We start from the raw sequence: 27,443 nt of genomic DNA on the forward strand, positions 1-27,443 counted from the left end.
CATCCTATAACAATAGTAATGCCACAGGCCTATTAACATACGTCAGAAGTGATTTACCGCACATTCTTGTGAGCACGTCACACAATGTACACACACAGTACCATCACTTTCATGTACAAACTACAGCAGGCCACTTTTCATTCCTCAACGTATATGCCAGAAGCCAGAAACTCAATGTAACATTGTTCCCAGATCTAGACAATCATGGGACAATATACATGGGAGATTTTAATGCTAGACATATTACGCTGGGAGACATTACTAACAACGATAATGGATGCAAATTTATCATATATGTTTATGACAACAGATTAACCGTGTATACTACGGATACCCAAACTCATTTATTGGGAGGCAGACTTGATTATGTAATGGGTAGAATCCTTGTGCAAGATAGGATGGAATGTTCGTTGGTAAATCACTTAGTGATCACTATGCAGTTTCTGCATCCTATGAGGTACAGTGTGATGTACCTAATAGACATCAGAGACGGAAAATGAATATTCCATATGGCTTGCATGACCACTTTATTAATTGTATATCAAAATGGTATCAAGATTACACAATAACGAATGGTCAAGCCTTCTACAGAGATCTCGTTGATACGATTACTACCTACTACGACACATGGGTGTGTTGGGGAACAGGTCGTAAGCCTAGCAGAAGTGGGCAACACCTACCACCACTCAAGTGGGTCCTTGACTCCGTATTTGTTAAAGAACATGAACGAGTAAAGCAACTTGGAGATACATACAAACGAACCAAAGCACAAGGTGACTTGCATGCATTTCTAGTTGCAAACAGAGAGGTGAGAGACGTGAGCAACGTTATACGTAATAAGCATTGGGAAGAGTTCCTACAAAGTATAAATGAGCAAACAACACTTGTTGAAGTTTGGGAAAAGATACGAAAACTCTCTAGAAGCAGTCCAACCAAACTGCTGCACCACAGCCCACTAGAACAAGCAAACATCCTCCTTGATCAATGGGCACTAACATCGAGCTACGACTCACTCCCAATTAACATACAGCACAAACTTGATGACACACGCCCCAACAGACAACGAACCATTAATCTTGCCTGTACAGCTATCGACGTGTCGGACCTTAATGATGTAACTGAATGGTAATTAAATAATGCACTAAAGATGGGAAAATCAACTGCTCCTGGAGAGGATGGTATTACTTACAGTCTACTGAGATTAGTCTCACACGTACCAGGTAATCCATTATTAGTGTTGTACAGAATGAGTTTACGTGAAGGAGTATTACCTGATGCTTGGACAAAGAGTGTCATTGTTCCCATCCCCAAACCACACTCAGATAATTATAGACCCATATCTCTAACATCGTGTGTTTGCAAAGTGCTTGAACGTATTGTTCTTAACCGACTCATGTATCGTATACAGGGGCACCTGTCACCCCAACTGTTTGGATTTATGCCTGGGCTCAATACACAACACTGTTTTGCTGAGCACTTCGCACATATTGAAGCTTCCCCTCAAACAGTCTTCATCGACCTAGCAGCAGCTTTTGATACAGCAAACAGAGAAATCATACTGGAACAGCTTGCCGAGCTGGGAATACAAGGAAAATTACTGAAATGGATAAAGGGCTATTTGTCTAATCGAACAGTATGTTTTGTTTAATGGTGTTAAAAGCACAGAGAGCAAACACTTTGAACTGGGAACTCCACAAGGAGGGGTCCTCAGTCCCTTGTTGTTCAACGTTCTGATGCATAAACTTATTAAAGATCTTCCAACTAATAATGAAGACACTGTCATTTGTTATGCTGATGATATATGTTTACAGGCTGCCACCGAGCCTAGAATGCAAGTTCTGCTCGACGCTTTTGCTACTAGAGCTGAGGAATGTGGCCTCCATATCTCTGTACAGAAAACTCGTGCCCTCATTCCATGTGGTATTCCACCAGTCAATTATCATATAGATGGGCGAGCACTTGAGAACTGCGAGTCTTACAGATACCTTGGTGTCCCCATTAACGACCCTGGGTACCTTTTTTCTCTCAAGAGGAGACTTTGGGAGAGATTAAAGCCCTTGCGGGTCCTTGTTGGTGTCAATCATGGACTTAACGTGAGACTTGCTAGACTGTTTTATGTATCATTTATACGCTCTGTGATTGACTACAATGCTCTACATCTCACACTGTATACTGTCAAAGAGCTGAAATCTCTTGAAACCTTGCAAAATGAAGCTATGCGTCTCATCCTTGGGGCTCCAAAGTCCACGAGAATAGTTAATATGAGAGCAGAGTTAAAATTACCTACCATAAGTGAGAGAATTTTGTCTATTAGCACAGTTTTCGGCGTGAAGGCATTGAGTAGATCTAGGCAACACATGAAGTTTCAAGCTAAACTTTCTAATATGCTGCACTCACCTGAGGTCTATAGAAGAAGAACGAAATCTGATTATGTATATTGGTTCTACAACGTAGCCAACTCCATCAAAATATTAAATATGTACCCAACTCAACTAATGATTAATCAGCCAATTACGCCATGGGATAACTGGGATCTATCAGTTGATTTTGTAAATGCGCCCAAGAAAGATAATGTGCACACTACATTATTAAAACAGTTAACACTGAAAAGCATCACTGAAAGTACTCAGAGTATGGGTAAGGATGTGTATCAGTGCTATACCGACGGCTCTGTAGAAGAAGGTGGACGATGTACCGGATGTGCATGTAACATATTTGAACAATCTTCTCTCGTACATACAGCAATGAAGCGCGTCAATGACTGGGCAAGTACATCTCAAACCGAACTTGCAGGCATATACCTTGCCACTGAATTTTTAAAAGACAAAGGCAGTGGACTTATATACTGTGACTCGCAGAGCGCACTCCTAGCACTGAACGCACATAGTAGTGACACCCAGAAAATAGTCAGTGATATTCGAATGAATGTTTTAGCTGCCAAAGAAAACAGATTTGAGATTAAATTCCAATGGATACCATCACATGTTGGCATCTCAAGGCATGACACTGTTGATATGCTTGCTAAAACAGCCTGCAGAAAACCAGTGGTAGAAATTGATATGGGTGTTTAATTAGCAGTGACAAAGAGAATACTTAAACAAATATCTAATGAAAATCTCACCAACCTAACAAATTCACAAAGACCTGAAAGTTGTAGCATTAAATATTATGATAGATATCGTGAGGAGACATTCACATATGGGACTAATAGAACAAGAACCCGGCAATGTGATGTTATAGTGGCCAGAATACGCCTGGGATATAGACGTATCTGGCAGCTTTCTCAACACCCAAATGTCGAGTACACAACGTGTCAACTTTGTGAAAGAGAAAACATGCACTCTCTTGAACATTATATTTAGAATGTCCCATACTGACTGACTTTCGCCCTCCTGGGCTAAGGTATGCTGAACTCTGTAATTACTATATGAGTACTGGAACACTTAATGATATATTGGACTTGTATCCAAGATTGACCACGTAATATATCAATTATACAATGTATATATATGATGTAACTATATAACCTGAGCTTGTAAAAGCACCTTCATCACCTTCAGTGATTAAGTGCTTAATTGCACACTAGTTTCTTTATCAGCTATCTCACCCTTTCAGAGTAAATGAGACAAATGTATGTGAATGCATGTGTGTGTATATATGTATGTATATGTGTGTGTGTATGTATATGTATGGGTATAAAGTATATATGGAAGCTGATGAGAATTACATTTCACCTTTGTGAATGTCCATTAATGACACTATGTAAAAGACACATCAAACACTTTATGTAGGGCATACGTAAATCTGTGTATCAATATATTTACGTATGTAGGTTAGCTTAGCATTTTAAAAGCACCGAATCACCTTCTGTGGTTGAGTGTTCAATAAACCCTTGAACGATATGTTTAACACTTCTCTATCCCTGTCCATGGAGAACAGAAGAAAATGTATATATGCTGGTTAGCATTGTAAATGTGTGGCCACGTCTGTGGTAGAAAAAAAAATCCCCTCTCCCACCCCTTGGCCCCTCTTTATTTCGTATCCCCCACCCCATGCCCCTTCATTTCCCATCCCCATGTCTCCCTGCCCCCTCATCCAATGCCTTTCTTGCTCCCCTGTCCCATACCCTCATTGTCTCCTAATTTCAGACCCCAGCAGCCCCCCCCCCTGTGAGGGAATCTAGATTCCCTCAGCTAGTTTTCCTAGTTTCTAGATTAGGCTAGTCGCTCTAGGGACTCTAGAAACTGAAGCTTTCAAACTAACATATACTTGTGGGGTGTTGAATGAAAGCTTATGTTCAGGACTGTCGTTTGGGACTGGTTAGAGGTCTGTTATTGCTCTGTAGAGAGAATTACAGAAATTTTCCTGTTTCTGTGGAATAGGGAGTTGAGAGTGAAGTGGTGTAGGGGGGGTACTTGACCCTCCCAACGGTTGTACAGGGGGAGGGACAGAGGGGTGAACGTTGCCCCCCCCCCCACCATGTGAGACATTGCGCCAGTCTTTAGGCCTCCCCCTCCTTGTGACGTCACGGGACGCCTGAGGGTGGAGGAGGCCTGCGATTGGTTTAGGCACCCCTGCTCCAAGCTGATTTTGGCGCGAACAGCTGTGATTGGAAGCGGCACGAGGGAACAGTGCCGGCTTCGTGCTGATTGGTCAAGACAAAGTAGGGGGGAGATATGGGCATTTGAGTTTCCCTGCCCGCCATATAGTCAGTTTGAATTGCGCGGCAAGCGGAGGAAGAAGTGACTGGTGGAGGTGGCAGGCCTGCCACCTCCACCCCCGTTAATCGCTTCTGTCGTCCAAATTACTCATCGAGCATGGCACTCCTGCCATCAGGGGTTGTGTCGAGGCCTAATTGGCGTGAATTGGGGCCAAGGATTTACGGAAGGAACAGTAAAAAGCTAAAGAGACAGTTGACAGTGTTCACCCATGAGGCAGCTGGCAGAGCCTCATGGAGCCACAGGTGGTTCGAATAACCTGTCTAGTGTTGATGGACAATTGGTGGAATCAGGGCAGTGTAATTGTGGTGAGATTACAGGCCATTGTGGGACTTTGAATTCCACCCTGTTAGTCCGCCCGGTGGTGACGCCGCCGGCCATTGTCACCCCAGTGTAGAGCAAGTCAGGTTCTGGTTTGATGGAGTTGTTGGTGATTTCCCATCCACGTGTGTATGCCCGGGGGCCACCCCAGGGCCACCCTGGCCACCCAGGCCACCCGCCCGGCCCGGCCCGGCCACCTCGCCCGCCCGCGCGCCGGCTACCCCAGGCCACCCGCGCGCCGGCTACCCCCTCCCCCCTCTCAGCTCGGGAGGGGCGCTGTGGGCCACGCGGTGGCCACATGCCTTGGCCACCCCCTTGGGCCACTTGGCCACTTTCCCGGGACAGCCTAGGGCCACATCTTGTCGATTCACGAGGAGCAAGCTAAGTGTTGACAGCCAGAGAGGTAGTGACCTAGGAAATGAGTGAAATGAGGAAAACGTGAGTACAATAGTCAGTGTAACAGTGTCTCAGTATTAGTGGAAATTCCGGTAAAGCTGTGTTGTCCCATAGCCCTGCCAGGCTAGGGAAGCAGCTGAGAGACAGCTGTCTGTAGCACGTCCAGGTGACTGGGTGAGAGTACCTGGAGATAGATGTTGTACACGACCACACTGTAGTTATATATGTATATATATATATTATTAAATATGACCGAAAAAGTAAGATTAATAATTCTAACACGAATTTTCTCAATCTTTCGTACATTTCTTTTCACTGTTGGAGGTAAATCAAAAATCAATTCTCCAAAATTGATTTTTATTTCTAGTCTGACGCGACACGAGCGCGTTTCGTAAAACTTATTACATTTTCAAAGACTTTAGTTTACAAATACACAACTGAATAGAACTTACGCATCTCCGATTTTATATCTACATTTGAGTGAGGTGGATGGGGTGAGGTGGCACTAATAGGGTATTAATTTCATCAACACAAGACAGAACAAGAGGTGGTATTAATAGGGTATTAATTTCATCAACACAAGACAGAACACGAAACAATGGGTATTGAATAGAAGTGATTGTAGAAAGCCTATTGGTCCATATTTCTTGATGCTTCTATATTGGAGCGGAGTCTTGAGGTGGGTAGAATATAGTTGTGCATTAATTGGCTGTTGATTGCTGGTGTTGACTTCTTGATGTGTAGTGCCTCACAAACGTCAAGCCGCCTGCTATCGCTGTATCTATCGATGATTTCTGTGTTGTTTACTAGGATTTCTCTGGCGATGGTTTGGTTGTGGGAAGAGATTATATGTTCCTTAATGGAGCCCTGTTGCTTATGCATCGTTAAACGCCTAGAAAGAGATGTTGTTGTCTTGCCTATATACTGGGTTTTTTGGAGCTTACAGTCCCCAAGAGGGCATTTGAAGGCATAGACGACGTTAGTCTCTTTTAAAGCGTTCTGTTTTGTGTTTGGAGGGTTTCTCATGAGTAGGCTGGCCGTTTTTCTGGTTTTATAGTAAATCGTCAGTTGTATCCTCTGATTTTTGTCTGTAGGGATAACGTTTCTATTAACAATATCTTTCAGGACCCTTTCCTCCATTTTATGAGCTGTGGAAAAGAAGTTCCTGTAAAATAGTCTAATAGGGGGTATAGGTGTTGTGTTAGTTGTCTCTTCAGAGGTTGCATGGCGTTTCACTTTCCTTCATATGATGTCTTCGACGAAACCATTGGAGAAGCCGTTGTTGACTAGGACCTGCCTTACCCTACAGAGTTCTTCGTCGACTTGCTTCCATTCTGAGCTGTGGCTGAGAGCACGGTCGACATATGCGTTACCAACACTCCTCTTGTACCTGTCTGGGCAGTCGCTGTTGGCATTTAGGCACATTCCTATGTTCGTTTCCTTAGTGTAGACTGCAGTGTGGAAACCTCCGCTCTTTTCCATGACTGTTACATCTAGAAAGGGCAGCTTCCCATCCTTTTCCATCTCGTAAGTGAAACGCAACACGGAACTCTGCTCAAATGCCTCCTTCAGCTCCTGCAGATGTCTGACATCAGGTACCTGTGTAAAAATGTCGTCAACATACCTGCAGTATATGGCCGGTTTCAAGTTCATGTCGACTAAGACTTTTTGCTCGATGGTACCCATGTAGAAGTTTGCAAACAGGACACCTTGGGGAGAACCCATGGCGACCCCATCTACTTGCTTATACATGTGCCCATCCGGGCGCAAGAAGGGTGCCTCTTTAGTACAAGCTTGGAGTAGTTTCCTCAGTTTCCTGTCCCCCGAGCTCAAAGCGGCAGCTAAAAGCCTACGTGAGAACAAGGAGATAGTTGTCAGGAGAGGAGACAAGTCGCCAATATATGTCATTCTTGAAAAAGACGAATATCTGGCGAAAATGAACATCATACTCTCTGACCAAACTAAGTTCCAAAGGGTAACGAAGGACACTACAGCTGAATTAAAAGCAAAGGTCAACAAACTGATCGAAACTGTGAACGCCAAGAAATCCGGACTCCACCTGCCAAAGATCATTGGGGAATATAAACCTGGATATGCGTATGGAAATGTCAAGACACACAAGCCTGGAAACCCACTTCGGCCAATCATTAGCCTGATACCCACACCCACGTACAGACTGGCGAAGCGACTCAACGGCCTGCTGGCTCCTTATGTCCCTTGCGCCTTCAGCCTGAAGTCTCCAAAGGAATTTGTTGACTTACTGCGGGGCACACGGGCCACAGGGATAAGAGCCTCGTTGGACGTAGAATCGCTGTTTACCAACGTACCTGTGGACGAGACAATCGGGATGATAGCCGACAGAGTGTATCGTGATCCAGCCTGTACTCCTCTTGACATACCAGAAAATATTCTGAGGAAACTACTCCAAGCTTTCATCAACTGTGCCCACTCTCAAGCTAAACGAAATTTCTTTCATCCTAAACCTGCTTCCAACACTACTAGCACTGTACTATGCCTTCCCTTCATATCTGAACTCAAAACTTTTACCAATACCTTTCGTCCTCTTGACATTAAACTCGCCTTTCGACAAACTAACACACTTCGTAGCAATCTAGTTCACACTGCTCCTCCTGCTTCTAATGCTGCTGGTGTCTACTCTATTTCCTGTTCATCTTGTCCTCTCCAATACTTTGGCGAAACTGGCCGTACACTGAATGACAGACTTAAAGAACACAAGAGAAGTGTTAAGTCTGCAGACACTAACAATGCTCTCTTCTGCCATGTGAGGGATTCTAATCATCCCATTGATTGGTCTTCCTCCAAAATAATCTTTCCTGCCTCTACTCTACACAGACGCCGTCTTGTAGAATCGGCTCTTATAAACAATGTACCCAACATGAACTTGAGTCCTGGCTTTGTTGCTGTGGACTCTTCCCTTTCACAGTATATACTCAAATGCTCTAATCTTTCTAACAAACGTGACTTAACATAAGCTTTCCCCCTTCCATTTCTTTCTTTCTCTTTCCTTTTCTTCTCCCTTTTTCTGTTCATTGTCTTCTCCTACGCTCCCTTGCTATCCTCTTCTTTTTCCAATTACTTCTCCTTCGGTGGTTATAATAGGAGCTGCCTCGTATGGGCCAATAGGCCTGCTGCAGTTTCCATTACTACTATCCCCTACACCTGACTTTCCTCCTCAGCTCTCTCTTGCCTATTTATTGCCTGTCCCTACCTCCTCATCACAATCGACTTGAGAATGGTCCAGGACGGACCGAAACGTCGTCGTCCCTTCAATTTCTAGTGTGTGGTCTGGTCAACATACTCCAAGCTTGTACTAAAGAGGCACCCTTCTTGAGCCCGGATGGGCACATGTATAAGCAAATAGATGGGGTCGCCATGGGTTCTCCCCTAGGTGTCCTGTTTGCAAACTTCTACATGGGTACCATCGAGCAAAAAGTCTTAGTCGACATGAACTTGAAACCGGCCATATACTGCAGGTATGTTGACGACATTTTTACACAGGTACCTGATGTCAGACATCTGCAGGAGCTGAAGGAGGCATTTGAGCAGAGTTCCGTGTTGCGTTTCACTTACGAGATGGAAAAGGATGGGAAGCTGCCCTTTCTAGATGTAACAGTCATGGAAAAGAGCGGAGGTTTCCACACTGCAGTATACACTAAGGAAACGAACATAGGAATGTGCCTAAATGCCAACAGCGACTGCCCAGACAGGTACAAGAGGAGTGTTGTTAACGCATATGTCGACCGTGCTCTCAGCCACAGCTCAGAATGGAAGCAAGTCGACGAAGAACTCTGTAGGGTAAGGCAGGTCCTAGTCAACAACGGCTTCTCCAATGGTTTCGTCGAAGACATCATAAGAAGGAAAGTGAAACGCCATGCAACCTCTGAAGAGACAACTAACACAACACCTATACCCCCTATTAGACTATTTTACAGGAACTTCTTTTCCACAGCTCATAAAACGGAGGAAAGGGTCCTGAAAGATATTGTTAATAGAAACGTTATCCCTACAGACAAAAATCAGAGGATACAACTGACGATTTACTATAAAACCAGAAAAACGGCCAGCCTACTCATGAGAAACTCTACAGACACAAAACAGAACGCTTTGAAAGAGACTAACGTCGTCTATGCCTTCAAATGCCCTCTTGGGAACTGTAAGCTCAAAAAAACACAGTATATAGGCAAGACAACAACATCTCTTTCTAGGCGTTTAACGATGCATAAGCAACAGGGCTCCATTAAGGAACATATAATCTCTTCCCACAACCAAACCATCGCTAGAGAAATCCTAGTAAACAACACAGAAATCATCGATAGATACAGCGATAGCAGGCGGCTTGACGTTTGCGAGGCACTACACATCAAGAAGTCAACACCAGCAATCAACAGCCAATTAATGCACAACTATATTCTACCCACCTCAAGACTCGTGTTAGAATTATTAATCTTACTTTTTCGGTCATATTTAATAATATATGTCTACAGGAAAGACTGCTACCAAAATATACTTGTATATATATATATATATATATATATATATATATATATATATATATATATATATATATATATATATATATATATATAACTAATATATATGGGGGACCATTCAGGTCCCCATGAATGGGGACCATTCAGGCTTGTTCGCATATATATATATATATATATATATATATATATATATATATATATAAGTTTGTAGACTGTCTCGAGTATGTAACCGGTCAGTGTAGAGATTTACCATATAAATGATCCAGTTGTCAATTCTATATAATCGGTCAGACTGGATTAGTGCGATGGAGTACCAGCATGAATAATTATAATCATTATGTTGCAGGGATGTCAGTGGATACCCTGAGGTCTGTGTAGTTAGAGTTACATTTACCTGATGATATAATTTTCATTGATTATGTGAATGCCATTTCTATGTGTTCATTTGCATGCTTTATGTACCCCAGGGTAGACCCCAGCAGGGGGTGTCCCAGCCCTCACACCAACTGGGCTCTCCCACTACGGCTCCCCACACCCCAGCCTCATCAACACAGTGCGCTATGAACAGAGGTAAACTATTCCACGTAGAAACGCATAGTGCTGTCAATGTGTATTATGGGTCAACTGATCCTGATGATGAACGTAGTGACACTGAGGGTGAGAACTTTAATGGTGATGACGATCAAGATGTTGATACCGGGTCTAATAAACTCTGTTTGAAGGAAAATAGTAGTGGAAATGTTGAAAGTGATTGTGGTAAAGAAAAAAGTGAAACCAGTGACGATTGTAGTGATAGTGACAAAGTTCAACTGGACGTGGATGTCCGCCTCGGGCCGCGCACGCCACATCCCAGATGGTTCCGCCGTGACACATTTAAAGAAATGGTGACAGGTGATGTGCTGACTGAAGAGGAAAAAGAAGCTGTAATAAAGCACTACAACCGGTATGTAGACATACTTGCTTTTATGAAACTGCAGACTGATAAAGTACAAAAGAACAATGGCGGCCTCTGAATCTCATAAGAACAAGTACAGTGTCATCAAGATACTCAGTTGGAATATTGCTTCTCTTAGAAAACGGTATTCAGATCTCCATCATAAGGTTATGACTGAAGACATAGATATTGTCTGCCTCCAGGAAACCCTAACTCCCGCAGGTAAAATCCTGCAGAATTTGCCTAGTTATCAGTGTTATAATCCCAGATCAAAAAATACGTGTCTTACGTATGTTAAAAAATCCCTGCCGCATGAGCCACTCCCCGCCCAACAACGAGAGGGGTTTCAATATCATGGTATCCGGGTACACGTTGGTAACTCACCACTTAATGTTTTGAATGTCTATGCACCTACTGGCCTCTTCCAGTATACTGACCTAACTAGTTTTGCACATACTGATTCTACAATATTAATTGGGGATTTAAATGCTAAACACAAACAATTAGGGGATCAACTTACAAACACCAACGGGAGAAGATTGTTGGCACTTCTCGATGCATATGATGATGTTCAAATTATCAGTAAGAATCAACCAACGCAAATATATGGAGGAGTCCTAGATAGGTGCATTGGCTTTAACCTGTCATACACAACTCATGAGACTGATATTATGGATGACTTAATGTCTGACCATTTAGCCATAACAGCTAACATACACGTGGCTAATGTTGACCTACCTGGCACTAAGCTGAGTAGACGCAGGCTAACAGTAAGGAAGGAGCAAGAAAAATTCTTTATAGACAGCATAGAACATTGGTATAACAATTATGAGCCTGAGAATGTACAACAGTTTTATGATGACCTCATAAATAATACCTATGAGGCCATCAAAAATAGTGAGTTACGCCAAACAAAAAGAAGTACTGGTAAACAGGTCAGACACAACCAGTACTATGATGATGCTAAACTGAAAGAGCTTAAATCAATTGCTAGACAGACAGGTAAAGCATATAAGAACCTTAGAACTCCTCAAATGTTAAAACTGTTTCAGGCCGCGCTTGCAGCGGCAAGGGAGAGAATGACTGAACTGAGACAAAATAAATGGGAGGGTTTTGTTAGTGGACTTAACCTGCATACTCCCCTGGGCAAAGCCTGGAAAGGCATAAACAAAATTATTGGTAAAAATAGTAAACAAGTTTCACACCCAAACCCGCTACAGAAAGCCAATCAGTTAATTGCAAAATGGGCTCAGGTTTCCAGCCTTGGAATGTTACCAGCTAGCACTGGGGAGAAATTGCGGGAGAGGTCCACAGACAGAAATGCTCTCATAAATTTCATGTTGAGCAAGCAACATGATGAATGTGATGTTCCATATACAGATTATGAATTGGATGCAGCCCTCTCCAGGGGCAGGAGCACTGCTCCTGGTGAGGACGGTATCACCTATGATATTCTAAGAATCCTACATCGTGTACCCGGTAACCCATTATTAGAATTGTTTAATGCCAGCTATGTCACTGGGCAATTGCCTGTATCATGGACCACCAGTCTTACGGTACCTGTACCAAAGCCTGGACAACCTGATGCTTTCCGTCCCATCTCACTGACCAGTTGCATGTGCAAAACCTTTGAGAGAATGGTGCTTAATAGATTATTGTATAGAGTTAAAGAGCACATGTCACCTGATATCAATGGTTTCACACATGGTAAAAGTGTACACAACTGTATCACAACCTTTCTTACTGTTCATGGAGATAAAAGGCACAAGTACACAACATTTCTTGATTTAAAAAATGCCTTTGATATTGCTAATAGGGAAGTGATTATGTATGAATTAGCGAGAATGGATATAGGGGGACATTTATTAGAATGGATACGAGGCTATCTTACCAACCGGAAGTCCTCTGCACTGTTCCAAGGCTACAAGAGTGAAACTAAAGTAATGCAACTAGGCACCCCACAAGGAGGAGTACTTAGTCCTACCTTGTTTAATGTTCTAATTAATGCTTTACTAAACTCAATCCCAACTAGTCCGGCAAACATCACTATCAGCTATGCAGATGACATCCTTGTGCATACTAAAACCCACCGCGAAATGCAAACAGTCTTAAATTGTATACATACAGCTTATGAGAGCCTTGGTCTTGTAATAAACGCTGCTAAAACTAAGGTATTTAACAGACAAATTGGCAACCGCAAAAGTGGACCACGAAAACTTAAGATAGACAACATACCAATAGACTATGTCTCTTCTTTCAAATACCTTGGAGTCTCTGTCCCTTGTACCTCAACTGCAGTCAATAAGTTACATCAACAATGTAGAGACAGACTCAAGGCTCTCAGAACTGTAGTGGGGTACAGCCCGAAATATGGTGTTAATATTAGAATAGCAGGAATGATGTATTTAGCGTATATAAGGTCTCTGATAGACTATCATGCACCAGCTTTGGTCCTGCAGAATGGCAAAAGTATTGATAGACTGGAAAAAATGCAAAATGAAGCACTCAGAATTATACTTGGCTGTCCTATAACTACCAAAGTTCTCAACATGCGGAAAGAATTAAATATACTTAGCATTCGAGATAGAATATTTGAAATTAATCTTATGATGGGACTAAAGCTGCTGCGTGATAACAAAAACAACATTGTGTCAGTTGCACTGTTAGAACACATACGAAATGGAACTAGCGAGTCTAAATGGATTCAAAGAACTGCCACTCATATTAAAATGATGGGACTGCACGATGTATATACAGATGAAAGAGTACAGCACTTCCTTCCACCCTGGCAGATAGTACCTTTTGACATCCTGACCCCTGCATACCCCACCAAGAAACTAATCACAAGCAACCCTCATGCTCAGCTTGCTGCTAAATTAAGCACCATAGAGCACATTCACAATATACAAGCTGAAAACAACATTGCACAGACCATATACACTGACGGATCACTCAATACAGCTACAGGGAGGGCAGGAAGTGCTGTTATTGCTCATCAGCCCGATGGCAGCACAATTCAAAGAAATATCCGAATTAGTAACTGGGCGTCCACAATGCAGGCCGAGTTGGTAGCGATACTGGTAGCACTCGAAATTATTGACAACACTGAAGTAGACAGCTTAATTATTTCTGACTCCCTATCCTCACTACGAGCAATAAACAGTTTGCAATCAAGTAATAACGTGCTTGTCTTGGAAGCTAGACGTAGATATGTAAGAATACTTAGCAAGAGGGTAAATATAAAAATGTTGTGGATTCCTTCTCACATTGGCATGCAGGAACATGACAAAGTTGACGCCCTTGCTAAGGCTGCAGTAAATAAGGACAGTATTGAATGGAATCTTGAGTTATCAAATAGGTCCCTTAAAAGTGTCATTAGACGAGAACTCCTAGATGGATTTGAAGAAAGTAGAACAGTGCAAACTGGAACTAGTAGGTCCATTGTTCATCACAATGAAATGTGTGAAGTAAAACATGTGTATGGGGCAAGTAACAAAGTCAGTAGACTAACAGATGTTGTCACAGCTCGTATAAGACTTGGCTACAAGTATCTCTGGCAGTTCGGCTTGTATAGAGATCAAGATGAAGTAAAGTGTAAAGTGTGTGGACATAGGCAGGGACACACACTCGAACACTATATCTTGGATTGTTGTAAAATTGAGCCTTTTAGAGATAAGTCTAGGCTCACTCTGTATGATATGGCAACCTATCTTATTACCATGGATAAATTACCTGAAATCCTTGCACTGTACCCACATTTTGCTTCCAGTAGATGAACGACATATGAGATTCAGAAACAAGTAGTGTATTGTGAGGACTAATAATAAACAGAAGCTCCCCTATGACTCTGTAATATCCCCATTGGCCAAACTATTATGTATTAACGATAAGACCAACCATTAATGTATGATGACTTACTGTAAATATGTAGCTCTTGTAATAGCACTTTCTCTGTAACTAGCTGACATTGTATCTATAAGGTGTGAAGGATTGAAGAAATTGTTTATGTAGTAATCTAAGATGAGGTCTGATAAAGACCTTTTGTGCCCTCTGTAATGCTTTTGCGCTACCGCTCACAGGATGAGTATGGGGTGCACAATAAACTAGCCGCCTTCGGCGGCAAGAATCAATCATCAAATGTACTGTGTTGTGTGGTGAGTCAGTAGATGTGATTGCTGACTGATTGCCTAGTGATGTCATTATCATGTGGGGTATGCTGACGGCATCATTATGTTGCAGGTTTGTGCAGTGTTGTTATCAATTTATACGATATTGCTGCCCTGGGAGCTGTGTTGAGGGTTTAAGGGACCTCTAGGATTATTCAGGGGAATTCACAGTACTTAATGAGAGCAGGCAGTTGTTTGGTTAATTGCCTTACTGAGGTAAGTGTGTGCTCACAGTAGTCTTTTACAACGGTTGCAAGATAAGGGGGGCAGTAATATTGGTATACTCTTGTTGTTGCACAACCGTGTGTCATTACTGTGTGGGCACAGTAATTAACGAGTTGCAGTAGCCGCAACCGTATGTGGGCAGTGCATTTGTGTTGTTGCATGCCATTGTAGTGTGACCTATGTAACACTGGGGTTACGTTGTTTCTTTAAGTTGTGTTGAGGATTTAAGGATTCAGTGAGTTAATAATTGGGGTAATTAACTGGATAAGGGGTGCACACTTATTGTGGAGTGAGTAAGGGCAGTTATGAGAGAACAGCGTTGAGCTTGAGTGAGATGCGTCTCGGGAGCAATTAATTGTCCGTGTGACAACTAATTGACCACTCTAGCTAATTATGTAATTAGCCTTCTCATCATGAATTCACGTATTGGGAGAGGATCTGTCAGAGTCTGTCAGTATTTGTGTTAATGTAATTTGCTCGAGACTAATTACCTTTCTGGGGTATAGCAATTGGTGGCTCATGTTAATTAGTGGAGTAATTAACGTCTGGACTGCTCAGATGACTCGGTAAAGCGAGGTCATGGAGCTAGCACAATTCGTTGTATTAATCATATCCTGTCTGAGGACAGTGGATTAATGGCACTCAAGTTAATTAGTGGTAATTAACTCCTTTCCCGTGAATTCACAGTGTTTGATGAGACCTGCTTAGGCAGTGCGGAGTGAGACGTATTTATGGATGATTAATTATCGGTCCTGGTGACAGTTAATTAATTGCTCGGAGTTAATTAGGGTAATTAACACTCACTAGTAATTTTTTGATACAGACTGTTGAGAAGCTACCAAGTTAGGGTAGGCTTAGTTAACGTAACTCAATGGGGATATAATTAGTGGTCCGTTTGACCTTAATTGAGGATTACTCACTGAATACTTGCAAGGAGTCAAGTGTGATGTAATATAAGTTGAGTTATTGTTAACAAGAGAGACAAGTGTTAATGATTAACGTAGAGTACCATCATGTTGTTGTCTAGTGTGAGACAATTGTGTGTGATTACTGTAGTATACTTTGTTGCTGACTGCTGCGATCAGTCAATTAACGTAATTAATCACTTAAGGCAATTTCTTTTGGTTGTCGTCTGGTGACGAGAGTAGAGTAATCTAGGGATTTGTGGAGCTGTGTCCCAGAATCCCGTCTTGCCTGTCTTTGTTTACTGTTTACAGTGCAACTTCTTGTAGGGAGTTGCAAAGAGTGTTCACACTGGGTTGTGATAGGGGGAGTCACTGTTGGACTACCCGCCTAGTTACGTGGGTCTCTCCTGGGGGGCGGGAGGACCCTTAAGCTTGGGATTATAGTAGCTGTCAGGGAAACCGTGACACTATAGATTGCATGCTTGTGTCTCCAGTAGGCATCATTGTTCAGTTAGTTCACTTGTCAGCCCGAAGTGTCAGCAGGATGGAGCCTGCTGTCATTTCTCAAGGGGCTGTTGAATAGCTGTGATGCAATTGCCACTGGATGGACAATAACGTATCCATTCGCTGTGGAGTAACTTAGTCTGTGATATTTTTCTTTAATTTGCAATATTGCGTCATCAGTGGGCACACCTGTGTTCAGGTTAGTTCAGTATGCAGCCTCACAGCAAGGGTTGCTATTTAGCTGTTTGTTATTGTGCCACTGGATGGACATTAACGTAACGTAAACTCGGTAATGAAGTAGTTAGTCTCTTGTTATTAATAAATTGTTATGTTATAGAAAACGGTCTTTGTTGTCAACCCTTCAACTATATTATTCCACACATGTTTCTGCATATTACGATTAAATGTTGATGTGATCTTGATATGACGGCTGTTCTTGGGAATTCCAATTCCAATTCATAGCGCCACATCAAATATAAATACTTGATTGTGAGAACTTGTCGGTTACCCTTTATTAGTTTTAACATCCTGTTTAAGTAGGAGGAGCCAGCGGCCTATTGTGGACAGGTTTTCACCCCTAGTGGTGGAGGCCTGGCGGTTTGCTCCCGCTTTTCCTTTTTCTATTGGACTCATGCTTAACTGCCGTGAGCAGCCTTCAAATTTGTAGTCCACCTCCTAAGGGAGGTAGGCATAGAAAAAAATCTCACACCCCCCCCCCCCCACATCCCAAACCCTTCCAGCTACTTAATATTCCAGATCCTCTCAGCCTTCCTTCCTAGACCCTCCATGCCCTCCCATCACAGACCCTCCATGCCCTCCCATCACATACCCTCCATGCCCTCCCATCACAGACCCTCCATGCCCTCCAATCCCAGGGGCATCAAAGGTAACTCAGACTGAACAGAAGAGAGTCAGCTTTAAAGTAATGTACTCAAACATAGATGGGATTACAAACAATGCAAGTGAACAAGAGCACAATAGAAAATCCCGGAAATAATAGCACATACGGAAACAAAACTCTCATATATCATAACGGCTGCAGTGTTTCCCTCCATGATCACACTGTAATAAGAAAAGAGAGTGAAGGAAGGGGAGGAGATGGAGGGATAAGAAATGAATGGAGTTTCGAGGTGATGGTTATCCTGGGCTTCGAGGGATTCAGAGACTACATAACAGGCACCATGGCGATAGGAGGACCAAGAGTAGTTCTAGCAGTGATATATAACCCTCCACCAAATGACAGAAGACCTAGGCAGGAGTTTGTCAGACAACATGGCAGTAAATACTATCATTTAGAGGGCAGCCTTTTTTCGCCTGTTGAAGTTGATCTTATTTGCTTATCATGGGAGATTTCAACCATGAAATATAGACAGAGAAAACATGGAACTGCATGGAGGTGAAGAAACATGGAGAGCTAAACTACAGGATGTGGCAACAAGAAACTTTTTAAACCAGAATATCAGGGGACCCACAAGAATGAGAATCAATAATTAACCAGCTTAACTTGACCTGATATTCACTCTGAACGACTCGGACACAAGGGAAGTTACCTTCGAAGATCCCTTGAACAATCACAGTGTACCGATATTTGAGTATATGGTAGAAGTAGGGAAGGGATCAGAAAATAAAAGGCTGGCATTTCGAAAGGGAAGCTACGAGGAGATAAGAACATTCCTAACAGATATAAGATGGGTAACAAAGCTCAGAGGAAAGATGTCCCACGACATGATGGACTACATCACGCAGAAGTGGAACGAGGAAGCAGACAAGTTTGTCCCGGTCCCAAAGAAAGAAACTAAATGCAAATGAGGAATCCATGGTTTAATCAGTTAATCAGGGATGTAAGATGGCAAAACCACTATGTAGTAGGGCATGAAGAAACTAAATAAATAATAGGACACCAGAGAGCAGAGAAATATACCAGAGTGCCAGGAATGAGTACTTCAGGGTGAGAAGAGGAGAGGCAGAAAGACCGTACGAAAATGACATAGCAAGCAAGGCAAAGACTCAACCCAAGTTGATGCACAGCCGCAGCTGAAGGAAAAAACAATGAAGAAGGAAGTAATGACACTGAGGACAAGGGCAGACAGGTTCACTACAAATGACATAGAGGTGTGTGAGGAACTCAATAATAAATTCCAGGAGGTCTTCACCTTAGAGCAAGGACAAGTACCAGAGGTAAAAGAGGGAATATCTAACCAGGCACCACTTTAGGAGATTGTAATTACCAGTGGGGAGGGGAGGAAGCATTTGCTTGAATTGGATATGGCAAAGGCTGTAGGCCTTGATGGAATCTCACCATGGATACTAAAAGAAGGAGCAGAAGCACTGTGTCAACCAATTTTAATGGTGTATAGCAAATTACTGGAAAAAGGAGAACTGTCATAAATTTGGAAGATGGCTATTGTAGTTCCAATATACAAGAAGGGAGAAAGGAGGTACTGAATTACAGGCTGATGTTCCTAACTTGAATACCATGCAAGGTGATGTAGAAGATTGTGTTAAAAAAAAACTAGTAGAACGTCTGGAGTGAAATAATTTTTTAACACATCATCAGCATGGGTTCAGGGATGGCAAATCTTGCCTCACAGGATTATTTGAATTCTATGACCAGGCGATAAAAATTAGGCAAGAAAGAGAAGGGTGTGCTGACTGCATATTTTTGGACTGCAAGAAAGCCTTTGACATGGTACCCCATAGGAGACTAGAGCACAAGCTGGAAATGCAGGCAGGGGTAAAAGGGAAGGTACTCCAATGGCTATGGGCAGTGGTGCAGTGCTGCCGGAGCTCCGACACCTCTGCAAGTGGATGATGGATAAGGAAAGAGAGATGATGGCTTGTGGGTGATGGTTGATCATGGCAGAAAAATCCTGCCCTGTATTACATCACTAATAAGTTAAACATGTTATAATATGTCTTCGTATTTTTAAAGATTCAATGATATTTAAATGTAAATATATTTCAAAAGTAAACAGGATGAATTGTACTGGTAGGAATCTGGAAACAATTCCTGACGCAGGTGGAGGCTTCCTGTCCATTTATGCCAGACAAACGGTATGAGACAAAGTTGCCAACCTACCTCTTTGGATTCTAATATTCAGCGATAATGTTCATGGCTTTAGCAGTAGTTCATTAGACAGGTATTCTTTATAATTCATACAATAGTATAATTTAGTATATTTTACTAGGCAGGTAAAACGACAAAACTGCTACACACAACTTTACATAATTTAGTGGTTCTGGCGTCGTGTAAAATACTGAGTTGGCAACTCTGCTTGTGTGTTTCAGGGGCATTAGTGATATGGTGGCTGGTGGTCCCTGGATTTCTCTCTAATACAGAAGCATTAATTCTCACAAACAACACCATCATGGCTTCTAAGCCAACAATATTGACTCTCCTTTTATCGTAAACAAAATGAAGAGTGTAAGAAGAATAATGTACGGGAGACTGATAATGATAAATGAAAGTGGCAAAAGTTATGTTTCGACTGCTTCTAGTTCAAATTTTCAAAATTGATCCACGTGCAATTCAGAACGTAATGGAGCTTTGAAGTCTAACTTGTATCCCTGTTTAGGTGTTTGGATTGAAGAAATGTGGAAGGAAAAAGGAAAACTATCCATGGTTATTCTTCAGGGATGATAAACATGGGTGTAAAGTATGTGCAAATAAAAGCAATGTAACACTTTTTACTTCTACAGAGTTTAAGACGTGTGAAGTATATAGAAACAGGATAGCAAATGACAGGCTTTTGTCAGGCCCGCTAGAGCTCCGGCACCTATAAAATTGGCATTGCACCCCTGGATAAGGGAATACCTAGGCAACAGAAGACAGTGAGTCACTGTGAGAGGTGAGGTTATAGTGTGGCTAGATATCATTGGTAGAGTCCCGAAGGGGTCAGTCCTTGGACCTATTCTGTTTCTGATATATATAAATGATCTCCCAGAGGGAATAGACTCGTTCCACTCAATATTTGCTGATGATACAAAAATTCTGAGGAGGATCAAGACCGAAGATAGCAGAGGCTGCAAGATGACCTAGATAAACTGAAGGAACGATCCAACAAATAGCAAGTAAATCACAACAAACCCAAGTAAATATAAGGCGATGAAAGTAGATGGAAGGAACTGGTGATCAGACACAAGGTACCGAATGGGAGACGAAGTCCTTCATGAAACGGACAGAGGAAAGATCTAGGAGTTGATATCTCACCGAACCTATCTCCTGAATCCCTCATCACAAGAATAACATGAGTGGCGCATGCAAGATTAGCTAACATCAGAACTACCATCAGATACTTTTGTAAGGAATCATTTAGAACCTTGTATAACACACATGTAAGACGGATAATGGATTATGCGGATCCAGCGTGATGTCCATACTTAGTTAAACACAAAACGAAGTTTGAAAAAGTTCAGAGGTATGCCACTAGGCTAGTCCTCGAGCTGAGTGGTATGAGCTACGAGGAAAGAATAATGGAGCTAAGCCAATCGACACTGGAAGACAGAAGAGTTAGGGGAGACATGATTACCACCTTTCAAATTATCAGAGCAATTGACAGGGTTGACAAAACAATATTTAGCATGGGTGGTTCTTGAACAAGGGGACACAGGTGGAAACTTTTAGGTTAGAATGAACTTTTTCAGTGTCAGAGTAGTTAACAGATGAAATTCCTTAGGCAGTGATGTGGTGGAGGCTGACTCCATACACAGTTTCAAATGTACATGTGATAGAGCCCAGTAGGTTCAGGAACCTCTACACCATTTGATTGACAGTTGAGAGACGGGACCAAAGACCTGAAGCTCAACCCCGCAAGTACAACAAGGCGAGTACACACACATACTCGTGTTCCTATACTGACCTTTCTTATGGAAGGAGATATAGTCAATTGTGGGAGGCGAGGCCGGGTTGAAGATGGAGGAGCCGTTGTGGCAGTGTTGTAGGAGCGCCCAACACAGGGTGGAGAAGCCCGGGTCCCTGCAGGAGCCCCCAGGGCCGCCCATCACCAGCCTGGGCGACACATCCTCCAGCCCAGCCCGGCACGCATCGTAGTAATTAAGGAAACCTGTGCCAGTGATGATACAAACACAGTGCAAAGTAGATATTAATAAAGTGATTTGTTTAATTAAGAATAACTTAACCATATTCCAACGTTAATGAACATAATGTATATAGCTGTGGGAAAACAAATGTATTCACTATTCACACGGTGGACATTAATTTGTAAAAATATTCCATAAGTTCAAAATATCCAAAATATTTTCTATACTGCCGCACACCAGCGAACGGCTTATTTCCTTGTGACAGTGAGAAGAGGAAGACTAAACGTTAATATCTATGACACAAACAGTTCCTCAGTTTACATAGGTAGAGATAATCAATTAGAATAATAGGGGTTGAGAACATATCAGCTACTCAACCTTGAACGGTGAAGTTTAGGTTGTCAAAGTCGTGGTGGTCGGGTTCATTCCAGGTCTCCCAGAGCCAGGAGGTCACCCACGGCAGCCCGTAGCGACCTGACCCGAGCCATCCCAGGTCACCACCACGACCATCCCAGGTCACGCGAGGTCACCACAGGTCACCACAACAATGAGAAAAACAGTTACATAATGTTGCCGCTGTAGTCACCAAAATATCGAAGCATACCTAAGATACATAATGAAATGTTTAAATATTTTATTAAATCTGATTTACTACCAGAAATTTGGGTTAAATATACCAAAAATGTTTACGTTAGTGCAGACACTTTACTAATACTTCATATATGTATAATGTTTAGCGTTAAGATTATGGGGATCCAGAATATTAACACATTACTTGCTGCTATAAAAACTTTGCCTGTTACCCAGAGCATGGCTATGGGGTCCTAAATAATGTAGACTAAGCAGGAACACTTTAACAAATACAAAGAGCAAGGTAATGCTACCAATGTATCTGGTGGCAGTGTGAGCGACGAGTCTCCTCCACCAGACCACCTGAGTGTGGTTTTCCAGGTTAGTGAAGAGTCCGCCTGGGTTGCCCATGAGCTCGAAGCCTGGTCGTAGCTGGTAGTGATGCAGGTGGTCCAGCAGGCGGTCCAGCTGGCTGAAGTTGTACCTTGGTATACCCTTCTCAATGCTGAAATAAAATGTTTTATGTCAGATTACAGAATATACTGAGAATAAGTCACATTACCGTATATGAAACAAGTAACACAACCCAGACAGATATCATTTAATGGAAGGCTGATGAAAATTCACCCCACGTATGTTACCCATGGGTTGAGACCCGTGCATTCTTTTATATTCATTCAACTGGGAGTTGACCCTATCCTGCAGCTGCGGCCCCTGAGGCAACACTCTTCTTAGGTGTTGGTACGGGTGGCGGGGGGGGGGGGGGGGGTTGAACTGGAGGCTCAGTTTGGCTTCCTGAACCAGTCAGCTCGTCTGCTAAGCTCGCTAAGTTGGACATCGAGGCAAGTGAGCATTGTCGGGTTAGTATCCTTAACGGTCCATGGGACCGTTATCGTGCATCATATTCAGCCCCTCAGTGGTTACCCCGCGTATACTGTTCTGGTTACTCCCCTGAGGCTGCTTGCCCCTGTTCTTATGCCTTCCCTTGTTGGGTTTCGTGGTAGGTGGGGATGCGAGGTGTTTATGTTATTTGTAAGTTTCCTTCTGTCCATGTTTACTTGCTCAGACGCGTGAGGTGGGCGACCAGATCCCCAGGTAGGACCGTGTTGGATAAACGGGCTCCATAGCTCCGGCTGTGGTAGGCTAAGATCAGGCTTTTCGGTCCAGGACGGACCGAAACGTCGTCGTCCCTTCACTTTCTAGTGTATGGTTTGGTCAACATATTTCAGCCATGTTATTGTGACTCCTCGTCTGCATCAGGCATTGATTACTCCTTCAGACCTATCCCTTTCCAAAGTTACTATGGCGTCTTTGGCCCACTCCTTCCGGGTGGCTCGAGGTGACGCACTCGCCGTCCGGATCCTACGCTTCCTGCATCGACAACAATCCTTCTTCCACCCCATCTTGAGATGGGGGGACGGTACTCAAAGACCGCCATGAGGTTATTGAGTATATTCTCGAGGCTCAGGGTCATCCTGCACTCCAGGTTAACACGTTCACTCGGCCGCTCACCTCATGGTCATCGTCCTCTTCATGTCGTCAAGATCACCAAAGTCACCAACCCACAGTTGTCATCAGTAATTCTTGCTGGTGTCAAGTGCTCCGTTCACGAATACGTTCCTTCTCCGCCTCTCTGTAATAGGTATTGTAAGTTCAGGCCTTGAGCCTCAAAATATTGCAGTGGGGGTTTCCTTTGCCGCTTGTGTGGCTCTAAGGCCATTCTAATACAAGGTGATGCTTACCCAATTATTTTGTGTCCAAGTCTTCATTATAAGTTTGAACAAGCCATCTTCCACCTTCGACATAGAGATCACATTTCTTTCCCAGAAGCAAGAATTTATGTCCGCCGTCTTTCCTCTTTTTCTGGTATGATATATGCTCGTGCATCATATCGCGCTCCTCTGCCCGACCCTCGTAAGGACCCAGCTGTTCCCATGTCTTAAGTCCCAACACATCCACAAACTCCTCTTCTTTCTCTGCTCTCCAACGATCCACGTCGGTGCATATTACTCTGTAGAGGAACTTGGCTAATGTCGGCGGTTCTCCACGAGGTATCACGGGTTACAGTTAACAGCGGCTCACCTTCTGTCTATAGTCTAAAGGTCTTATCGGACACAACACAAGGCTTCAGAGGTAGATGAGGTAGGAATAGAAGGTGGCGAGGTTCTACAATGCTGCGTAGAAGTAGAATTAAGCCAAAGTCTAGTGGGTGGAGTCATAGATGTCTACTCAGCACGATGATATTGCAGAAGGCGTGCGCCCCCAGGACTGACGCAGCGAACCACCGCCGGGTACATCCTGCAGGAGGGAAATACTCCTGCCAGCAGGCAGTTGAAATGTGGCTCCCTCCATACCTCTCATGCTATGGTTTACAGTTTCCACCACCCCTTTACAGTTTTTCCCTTCCCGTGGTTTTCTTACATTACATTCTTGCAAAGTCACTAGTATGCATAGCATTTCGGTCTGGTCCTTAATTGTAATATTCCCAGGAATACGACCCACCAAATCGTCTAGGAACCAGTACCCATTCACTTCTGGGTGAACAGAGGCGTACAGAGAATAATTGGTGCCTAGTCAATCCTCTCCGGCAAGGATACGAACCTAGGCCAAATCACTTCCTAGGCTTGGGGTGAGTGTTTTACCTCAGCGCCTTGCGGACTGCATTTCCTGTCAACACGTCTCTTAGATCTTCGTTATCTTCTGTGGGGCCTCACCGCCCCTCGGTCCCGTCTTCCTTCTCAGTCTTTTCCACTGTTTCTTGTTTCTGATGCAATCTCCCACATGTATCACTCAGAAACGCAAATTTGTTCTTCTCCCTCTTTCCCTCCAGCAGATAAGAAGGCATAAGTCTTCTCAGGCGCCCCTCCGTCACTCCTTCCCTCTCCATAGCAAAGCCTTCAGACCCTGATGTAGGTGTTCCTGTTGCCTTTGTTTCTTCCTCTGATAATGCTCCTTTTCCAGAGGACGTTATCGTTTCTATCCTTCCTCGGCCAGCCTGCCTCCCTAAGCCACCTGTTCCCTGCACCTTCTTCTCCTCCCGGCCCCTGCTAGCTCTCCTGTGCTCCTTCCCATAGCTCTCACGACCCAATAGTCTCTGTTGAATTTTCCTTTGCCAGCATCCCTGATTTCTCTGATCCTGACCACTGACCGTATCTTGTTTTGTGCTCTTCATCTCATTTATTTACGTTGCAGGCGATGAGTCACAATAACGAGGCTGAAGTATGTGTGTGTTTCTAGTGTGTGGTCTGGTCAACATTTCTTTACGTTATTTTTGTCTTTTTGTTACATCTGTTATTTGTTATATATTTTCTTCAATTGAATGTCAGTGGCTTTTATGTCAATTATAGTGAGCTGCTGTTTTTGATTTTGTAATTTTCACTGTTTTTTGTCTGTCTCCAGGAACTGATTCTTGGAATTCGTGCTGGTCAATTCCGTCGTTATTCCTTTCTCTCCTCCACTCCAACTTCTTCTGGTACTCCTAACTCTACTGTTCTCCTGCTCCGGAACAATGTTCCTTTTGTTCCCCATCTATTTCAGTTGAATATTCATTATACCTCCCCTCATATATTTGTGAATAAATGGCATTCTATCTGTTCTTTTCCTTCCTCTCCATTTCCGATTTTTCTTCCTGATCTCGTGCTCCTTTTAGAATCATCGCCGGAGCCTGTCCTTTAAGTGATTTTAACTGTCGTTACCATTTTGGGGAGATGTTTTATACAAGTTCCCGAACCGTTTTCTGGAACCTTCTGTTATCATTCCTTCTGTCTCTCCTGAATTCCGGCAAGCCAACTCATATCGACTCTCGGGCTCTTCCTTGTAAAGATCGTTCTCGCTGCTCCCCTATTTATATAGACGTGGATTGGAGAGTCCTTGATGTCCCCTCCCCCATAAGAGAGACAATTTTCAAATCCTTGCTTCCTTCTTTTCTTTCCGCCCTCCTCTCCCCCCCCCACCCCTCCCCCTCGGTGGCAGCGGACTGGAATCTCTTCACTCTCCATGGTGCTCCTTCCTGCCCATCTGATATCTCTCCCCCCACTCTTTCTCCTCCTTTATCGTCATACCATAAAGGTCGCGGCTCTCCGTTCTGTCCTCTACCTCGCCTCTCGGGGTGTTCGGAAGTTCCCTCCTTTATAGAATACAGACTGTGCTCGGGCTGGGAACTGTAGGTGGACTACGTGGAAGAGGCACTATTTGGACTATGCCTGAATCTCTCCTTTAGATTCAAAGGGCAAGTGTGTGGTCCCTGAGCCATCACCACAGCTGAAAGTGAGCATTCACACTGTTCTCTCACAAGAACGTTGCATTTTGATGGTAATGTTACATAAGGCCAAAAATGGTCTTACTAGAAAATGGAAGCGGCTCGCGAAAGTGAAGTACTGTCTCGTTTTCTGTCTTGGGTCCTCTGGTAGGTTAGGAGAGGACACTTTAAATTGACCGTTATCTTGACGTTGGGAAACCATAGGAGGACGCGTTGGAGACTTAGAGATCCCACACCTCCATATTGGTGACACACACACCTCCACACTGGTGACACACACCTCCACATTGGTGACACACACACCTCCACACTGGTGACACACACACCTTCACTCTGGTGACACACACACCTTCACTCTGGTGACATACCTAGACACTGGTGGGACACCTCCACACTGCTAACACACACCTCCACACTAGCGACACACACACCTTCACTCTGGTGACACACACCCCACACTGGTGAAACACCACCACACTGGTGACACACACCACCACACTGGTGACACACACACCTCCACACTGGTGACACACACCACCACACTGGTGACACACACACTGTTACGAACCCGGATCCAGTGTCCGAGCATGGAGCAGTGACGACCGCGCCATCTGTGGGTCAGCTCCCGAAACCCCCACCAAATGGCCGACGACACCTGGTGAGGACAAGGTGTACTGGCCACAAACGCCAGTTTCCAGTCCGGTTCAGCTCACAACACAGCCGCTGCTGACCTCTGGTGAGGTGGTGCTCAGACAACAGCGCCATCTATGGAGTGGATAGGTGGGCGTTTGTGTCTGAGCCTGTAAGTGAGGTGCTTTTGTGAGTCCCTGTTATTGATGACGTGTCTGCTTACAGAGTCGACCTGGGACTGCTGTGATGGAAGTTGAGTCAGTCT

General features: G+C 43.5%; 1 protein-coding gene across 3 annotated transcripts in view; it reads right to left on the reverse strand.

The window, feature by feature from the left end:
• LOC123750857 (alpha-L-iduronidase) overlaps nt 1-27,443 on the reverse strand; it is a 541,648-nt gene that overhangs the window by 135,392 nt on the left and 378,813 nt on the right. For all 3 annotated transcript variants that reach the window (XM_069312906.1, XM_069312905.1, XM_069312904.1), the window contains 3 exons: nt 22,605-22,795; nt 22,099-22,194; nt 21,540-21,743 (listed from right to left, as the gene is read on the reverse strand). In XM_069312906.1, the coding sequence (XP_069169007.1) occupies nt 21,540-21,743; nt 22,099-22,194; nt 22,605-22,795 (491 nt within the window). The remainder of the gene's footprint in view (nt 1-21,539; nt 21,744-22,098; nt 22,195-22,604; nt 22,796-27,443) is intronic.

Source organism: Procambarus clarkii, chromosome 74 (genome assembly GCF_040958095.1).
Source record: "Procambarus clarkii isolate CNS0578487 chromosome 74, FALCON_Pclarkii_2.0, whole genome shotgun sequence".
NCBI classification, from domain to species: domain Eukaryota; kingdom Metazoa; phylum Arthropoda; class Malacostraca; order Decapoda; family Cambaridae; genus Procambarus; species Procambarus clarkii.